General features: G+C 41.9%; 1 protein-coding gene across 1 annotated transcript; it reads left to right on the forward strand.

The window, feature by feature from the left end:
* The first annotated feature begins 360 nt into the window (after positions 1-360).
* Positions 361-7,158, forward strand: LOC120054768 (repulsive guidance molecule A-like). Its single transcript, XM_039002354.1, has 3 exons — positions 361-534; positions 3,213-3,724; positions 5,560-7,158. Exons 1-3 carry the CDS (start codon positions 441-443, stop codon positions 6,256-6,258), a joined length of 1,305 nt encoding a protein of 434 aa, XP_038858282.1. The 5' UTR covers positions 361-440; the 3' UTR covers positions 6,259-7,158.
* Positions 7,159-8,419: the final 1,261 nt, after the last annotated feature.

The following is an 8,419-nucleotide window of genomic DNA, read 5'->3' on the forward strand; positions in this document are numbered from 1 at the left end:
TTCAGATAAATCATGTAGGCTGCAAACAAAATGTTTTAGTTGTAAGTGTAATTAGATGTGAGAAAAACTAATTGTCATCAGCTCTATCCTGTCCGAATACTTATTGTAACTGGCTACCAACTACTACAATGATCATTTCGAAACGACTTCATGTCTTTAGAAACACTTTCCATTGGCTTAGTCCCAATGTCCCATGATTGCCATAAACCGCATTATGTAAATATAAAGTGGTTAACGAATAATTAGTATTTCATTGGCCAACAACCACATCTGAGCCCCGTCTACTCTGTTAGACCCCTCCCATGTAGAGCCGCCCTGAAGATTGGGCCCTTTTTGAATGACAGCGCTTGGGAAGGAATACGAATGTTTGTCTAATTTCACGCAGCTACAGCGTCGATGAGCAGCAGTCGAAGAACTCCATTCTAACTGAATGGATTGGCATGGGGAGAAGCGGACCTCAAAACTTGGCTAAGCGGCAGCTTTGGAACTGTATTACTTTTACGATGGTTTTACTTTCGCTGCTGCTCCGACCAGGTAAGGCAACATATTATGTATGTTCGTTCTCCTGTGTGCATGCAAAACATTTTTCCCGCACCCCGAATGATTGATGGAAGACTTTCTTGGCTATGTTAATGGTGCGAGACTAGTTCACAAAAACACTTACGCTTTCGGGAATAGTTATGAACCGAAACATGGGAATGTATTTTGTTTACCCTGTATATTTCTGTTAAGTTGGAGTTATAGTCAAACAATGATTGGTTACAAGTTAAGTCGGTAATCGGCGAGTTAGCTTGCTGCGTGCCTAAAACGGGCAGTTAGCGGCTAGCTAAACTACACGATCTAAGGTAGTTTGCTAACCGTTTGCCCAAAGTATCTAACGTCAGCTAAATGCATTATATCTCGAACAGTTTTTTTTTCACGGTCGAAGCTAGCTATATACCTAATGATGTATTCACACACGAAGTCTAAAATAAAGTTTAACGTTACTTGTAGAAGTTGGCTAATTAAGCACATTAGCATTTAGCTTGCTAGCCTTTTCACGTCGCATTTGCAAATTGTATTCGAAAATGTTTGTAAAGTAGCGACACATGGCTAACACGTTTTAACATGTAAGTGAGCTTGCTAACTGTTAACGCTGTGGTTAGTTGTAATCGACGGTTTTTTAAGTTCACGCTTCATTTGTTATTACAATTGGTCAGACTTTTCGGCCTCTGAACGTGTCCATCGTAACTTTAAAAAACTTCGGCCCGAGCTTTGTATGCATGAGCGATACGACACATTGTGTAAGTGTGGTGATTTGTTAGTTTGAATAACTTTTGAAGGTCTTTGAAAAAGTACGTAATGGCTAGTTAACGTTACAAGTTTAAGTCACAATAGTGGTTACAGATAAATACATGGGGATTTGAGACGTATGTGTTTTTGGTCCAATCGTTTCGTGATATGTTGTAATGTTTTGACAATTTTCACCGTAGATCCTTAGATAAACTTCAGATAAAGTTGTACGCTATACATTCAAAAATGGAATTGTATTGCAACACAGTATCCTATAAATTGGTATTGTTAGTGATAGTTGAATTTTAAATTCTTACTTCCCCATAACGTTGTAGACTGCTATGCCATGGTTATTGTGCATTTTGGTTGGTGTATTCATGTACATAGCAGGATGCGTAAGATCATTCTTATAATACTGGATATGCCATGCTTGCCTTGTTTACATTCTAAAGCCACCCTCATATTTTGTTTCCATTAAATTGTTCTCACACGCCTATTAATTTTTTTTCTCTCTATGCAAATTCGTCCTATTCTCATCTTAATCCTTTCCCATTTCCGCACATAGTTCTAACATTGCGTCTTGTCAAGGTCTGACCATAAAGCCTTAAGAGATGGACATGGTGGTTGATTGCGCTGTAGGCTTTGATTGCCAAACTGACAACATTCTAAGCAGAGTTCGGTGACCTCGCTGCAAGCACACGGATCATTGGCGGAATTCAGAAGAGGGATGTAGAATGCTTCTAAATTGACCTCTCACACGACATCTCAGTTTTGATGAACAGTTGCCGAGACCCATGTAGGGCATTAGTCACTTGAAAATGTTTTCACACAGTTTGCAACCAATTATCTTTCCCCACTGTTTGGGGAAAAAATAAATAAAAAATGACACGATTTGTATTATTGCAAGCTCATCATGCCTTTTGGTGTTAAGTCTGGAGGCCTAGTGTTAATTATCCGGTCTTCTGTCAACGTGAATATGATTATTGTTCATAGTTCTGTTTTTAGTCTTGTTGAGGCTGTATTATTAAAGTGGATGTAATGTATGTGACACTTTCACAGGTGAGGCAATAAATGAATGTCATGCAATGCATTTGTCACCTCAAGATAAGCCTATAGGCTTCTCAAACGTGAAACATCGGAATACATAGTCTCCTTGTTACCCCCAAAACATATTTACTGCCAGATGCAGTGCTGAGTAATAACTTAACACAGGAAGTGCTGAATTTATACGATCCTGACTGGGTCTTACATCCTTGCCTTCGACCAGCTGTTAGTCGGTTGCTGAACAAGCACTGCTCTTTGTGCAGTTCCTCTTGGGTCTGAAGTCAACCTCATATACATTGAGCATGTGCACCTTTATTGCGCCTCCTATTGGCCTAGCAAAATCCAAAATGCATTCATCACCCTTTAGCAAACTACAGCAGTGAAGCTAAAGGGTGCACTGTTATAGTTAGTTGTGTGGGCTATTAATTTTGACTGATTTTGTTCTTAGACGTCGTATGGTACCATGCCCCTGTGGGCTGGCGCATTTGGGTTTTAAGTAGCCATGTTTTCGAACGTAAACTCGATGGGTGTAATAGTTTAACTGTCCTGCTGCACGTAGCTGGGTTGTACAGCTGATATGTTAACTCAGAAAATTAATTATAACAAAGTTATAAGGCAGTGAATAGACTACCCTAATTACTGAGATTTCTATTGGAAACCTATTTTATATGGTCGTTAGAGTAGTGTTAAGCAGTTTTTGCATCCTCATTTTTTGTTCTTAGGAAGAGTTCAGACAAACATATTCGTATACATCACCATTTTAACTCGTTTCCGCTTCGGTGTACACAATGGTTCAGTATCTAAATAAATTACTTTACTTCCATTTTGTTTCTGGTCACCTGTTGTTGGCAATGATAAACACGTAACACCTGTCCCCTGTTTCCTCCTTCCTACAGCACACTGCCAACAGTGCCGGATCCAGCGCTGCAATGCGGAGTACGTGGCCTCTACCTCTCCCTCTAGTGGTCTCCAGGAAGACTCCCCGTCCGATGTGGACTACTGCATTGCCTTGCGTGCCTACGCCCTGTGTACCCGCCGCACGGCGCGCAGCTGCAGGGGTGACCTGGTCTACCACTCGGCCGTGTTCCGTATCAAAGAGCTCTTCACCCAGCACAACTGCTCCAGCGACGGACCCACCTCCTCGGCCAAGGCCCCTAGCACCTCCAGGCCAGTCGTGTCCGAGCTGTGCGACTACGAGAGCCGTGTGCTGGCCTCGGGCCCTGCCGGCCAGGGAAAGAAGTATGCCCACTGTGGATTATTCGGGGACCCACACCTGCGGACATTCCGCGACGAGTTCCAGACCTGCAAGGTGGAGGGGGCGTGGCCTCTTATCGATAACCGTTACCTGTCGGTGCAGGTGACCAACGTACCTGTTGTCTTGGGCTCCAGCGCCACCGCCACCAGCAAGGTAGGCCAAGTCATGGGTTCATGTATGGTGGTTTTGCTGTCAGTAAAACATAGGGCCTCAATCTTAACAAAGGTACCTGAACTGTATGTCATACATTGAATTCGAAAGGAGACTGACACAATGGTTCAAGATATACACACACCTCAAGTTGTCTCCGTTGACTTTACCTCTCATTCCTTTTCCAGACACCAGGGGAGAGAGGGCTATTTAGTGGTGTTGGATCACAGACATGCTTGAGCGCTCTACCTTTAACACATGGGTGGTCAGTCATATGGTAGTGATTAACGCTTGCCCCAACATTTCCCTCTCCCACAATTTGATATATTTTTTTTTATTAGAAAAAAATTCTCCGCTGCAGTCAAATAATGAACAGATATTTTTCTTGGAATAATTAGATTTTTTTTTGATTTTACATTTTTTATTCTACTGATTTGTTTGGTTTATCTTAATAGCATTTTATCCTGAAGTCAGTATTTAATCCTTGTTCTTCATATTGAAGGCCACACTTGGAGCTTGTCTTACTACATTTGTAGATATGCACTGGATGAATACAGCACTTGGTAGACACTAAAAAGTAGGGCTACTATCAATTTAGACTAGCTTACCATGCCACATTTGCTAAAATAATCTGGTTTCATTAGTGATTTTTTTTTTAGCTCATGTAGATTACAAGCAAATACACAAAGGATTGGGTCTTGGACTACCTAGACCTCTGCGAAGATCAATAGGCCTAGGCCAAAACATCTAGGCATAGGCTAGATTTGATAAAAGCCAAAGTGATAATGACTGGTCTGAAAGTTTCTTTCAGATCAGTTTGCTGAGACTCAAGAGCTTTTGTAAATAACCTATGCTAGATTGCGTATGATTTTGAAGTAAACCAAACCCTACTAAAGGGAGAACAGATTTCAGAGCCAACGATTTCAAATTATTATTTTTTGTGCATATGGGTGGAGGGAATGCAACGCCAATACCGCATGCCCCCACCGTCCGCTTGAATTGAGGCAACTGTCAGAGTACAGAAAGGAAAATCCTTCATCAAATACAGTATCCCCTTAACTGTGAAGTGAACCATAGCCAGCTCTTTGACAAAGCCTTGAATTTTTTTTGGTGTAGTACTAAAAATCCAGGCTTGACTCCAGAGTCGTGTCAGAGCTCTGGCACAGTGGCAGTTGTGGTGGAAGGTATTTCTGATTTTCTGGGACTATCAGACAGCTGGGTTTGTTTTGATCCATCACTCTTGTAAGAAAGAGTATGGAGCCATACATGTGCCATGGTTTATGACATTTACAGTATTTGTTTTAGATGGCACAGATTAATGTGGGAACACTCATTAGTTGGCCTAGTCGTTTCTTTGGATTTGGTTATTTCCAAGTTAGTGGTCCAAGACCTCACCAATGTGTTGCTGATGCTTTCTAGTCCATATTTACTGGAAAATAATAGTATACTGAATATTTCTGCCCACGGTGCTTTCCTTCCATCAGATTACACAAAAGCTCTTATACCTTTTCCAAGCGAAAGACTGGAGTTTGTTTTCAAACTTTAAAATGAACTCTTCATGTCATACAAAGTTAAGGTCCTGCTGACACACTGTGGCTCAAAATGGTACTACACCTGTTGAAGGCCTCTGATGGCGTCTGCTGCTTAGTAGTTATTAATCAGGGTCTATGCAGGATAATGCTTCAACCGCTTTTACCATCAGCATAGAACTATAATAACTATGTACTAACAGTTGTCCACCAAACAATACTACAGAAAGTAAGATTTTCATAATTCAATTTTGATTTCAATGGAATCATTAATTGACTTGCCTTTGTTTCTTCATTGTTCTCTTCCAGATAACGGTGATCTTCAAGTCGTACCACGGCTGTACAGAACAGAAGGTGTACCAGGCCACCACCGAGGACCTTCCCTCTGCCTTCCAGGATGGCTCTCGGAGTGGCGGGGAGGGGGGCAGTCTGTGGATCGTAGAAAAGGTTGGCTCCGGGGGACGCCTGGTGACGATCCAGGCCCGCTACATTGGGACGTCCATCATAGTGCGCCGAGTGGGGCGCTACCTTACCTTTGCCATCCGCATGCCAGAGGACACCCTTGACTTTTCTGAGGAGAACAGTGGGCTGCAGCTTTGTCTGCACGGGTGCCCTCGCAACGAGCTCATCAAGGAGCACACGCTGGGGCGCCAGCCCCTTCACCCCCGCCTCCCGGGCTCCGGGGGTAACCCGGAGCTGGGGCCCCTACTGCCCCCACATCAGATCTACACAGTGGAGCGTGCCACAGCCAAGTGCAGGGAGACCCTGCAAGTGGAGGACATATACTTCCAGTCATGTGTGTTTGACCTGCTCACCACAGGGGACCCTGAGTTCTCCATGGCAGCCTACGGGGCTCTGGAGGATCTGAAGGCCCTTCCTCCCAGCAAACTCAAGCAAAACACTCCCAGGACTCCTCATGTTCAACAAAACAGAGGGGGGCCACACACGTTGGCCACAGCCACCCACAGTCTGGTCACACTCCTGCTCCTGGTTCTACTGCTTTTGTAAAGAGTGAATAGGACACGTAAACAAAGTGGAAGTAATGCCAGCTTGAAGGAGTGTCTGTTTTTTTGCATTTGTGAATGTTGTAGTTCTTTTCCTGTCACTAAACCATTTTGTAGGATTGATCCCTCAAAGAATACCAGTGCTTCTTGTCCCCCCCAGACACACGTTGGCTGCCAGCTTCTACCACTTAATTGAGTCCCGAGCCTGAATGCACGCAGTCAGGTGGGATCGGTGGTTAAGTGCGTAATGCGCTCTATTGTCACACGTGTAAATTGGATTACGACAGTTGCAGGGTGCGTAAATGGGAAATTCATCGTAACGTGGTTCTGTGCACCGGCTGTAAGGCAGCTTATCAAAAATAATATTTGTAAATTTCATATTTTTGGGGAATCAAGATGCACACAATCGTGTCAGATATCAGAGAACGTATCAGGCTTACGTGTAAATAGTCTATAGTGCAGGGACTTCTGGAATGTGTATCATTAGGCACTTAACGGTTAACACGCCAAGTTTAGTTCCTCAATGTTGTCATATTTACTGGAAAATGTTTCTTACATGGTATGATCCAACAACTAAACGAAAATACTACCTATCCAAATGTATTTGGGTTTTGGTGTAATATTCTCAGTACTTTTCACTCCACCCAAGTGTGATTGCATTATCAGTTAGGTGAAACACTCCCTCTTCAAGCTGCTTGGCTTCCAGTTTTTTTTAAAGGTAAAGAAACAATCTCTATATAATAATAATATATTGAAAGAGTGTATGTGTTTTATATTGTGTACATTTGCCTGTGTATAGATTGTTTTTAACTGTTTTACACTTGTGATTAGTTAGGTATTTTTGAATGAACTAATGCGTTTTACCTTATCTGTAATTTTCCATATTAAAAAGTGTTGGACACCATCTTTGTCATTTTTTATTAAGCTTTCAAGAGTCAATGTCTACAGCACAAGGATTTGGTATGTGAGTGGGACCATGGAGAATATTTGCTAGTGTAAATCTGACAGTTTACTCAGAATTGACAGTCTTCCTAAAGGGTTGCAATTTATATTTAGCATAGGCCAGTGGCTTTCTACATACAGTGCCTTCAGAAGTTTTTGCTCCTTGACCTTTTACATTTTGTTACAGCCTGAAGTTAAAATGGAATACATTTACATGTTTTTGTCACTGGCCTACACTCAATGTCAAAGTGGGATTGTTTTTTAAAAATCTTTACAAATGAATAAAAAATTTAACGCTGACGTGTCTTGAGTCAAGTATTCAAGTCCTTAACCTAAAACATAAGGCCAAATCTATGACTGTTCCTGAGTTTGGCTTAAATCTATGGCAAGACCTGAAAGGTTGTCTAGCAGTGGAGGCTGCTAAGGGGAGGATGGCTCATAATGGTTGGAATGTAGTCAATGGCGTGGTATGAAACAGATTGCAGTTTCCATTTGCTTGATCACATTCCATTCCATCCATTATTATGAGCCGTCCTCCCCTTAGCAGCCTCCACTGTTAAGCAATCAACAATTTGACAGAATTTGGAAATAATAACTGGCACATGTTGCACAATCCAGGTGTGGAAAGCGCTTGGATTTACCTAGAAAGACTCAGTTGTAAGTGATTCTAATGTATTGACATTTTTAATCCCACTTTGTAACAACAAAATGTGGGAAAAGTCAAGGGGTGTGAAGACTTAATGGAGGCACTTCATGTAAGTCTTAAATGAGTGAAACCAATAAGCCTTTAATTGATGGTGGAAAAACCTTTGTTTAAAAAAAATATATATAAATACATTTGTCATTAACACAGACTGCCCACAAGGCCCACTTTGCAGTTTTGGGTAAAATAGAATAAGTTCTAGAAACACCCAGGATGTATTTAAGATCAAGGCATTAGGTGTTCTGATTGTGTTGAACGCCGGGAACATTTGTGTCATGAACCGTGTGGAAGGGATTTACGTGCCAACAGAAAATATCAATTTCTGCTACGCACTGGAGCCTATTCCACAGATTGACAAGCCAGGGATATTGATGGCTTTCCATCTAGCCCACTCAACAGGGCTTCCCGTTGACAAGTTGGAACTCTACATGTTAACCGTTCTGGAATTAATTTAGATTCAGCCAAGTGGGTAACTAGTATTTGTTAAATAAAAAATAAAAAAGATCTAGGCCAAATCATT

The sequence above is a fragment of the Salvelinus namaycush genome, chromosome 10 (genome assembly GCF_016432855.1).
Source record: "Salvelinus namaycush isolate Seneca chromosome 10, SaNama_1.0, whole genome shotgun sequence".
Lineage (NCBI taxonomy): Eukaryota > Metazoa > Chordata > Actinopteri > Salmoniformes > Salmonidae > Salvelinus > Salvelinus namaycush.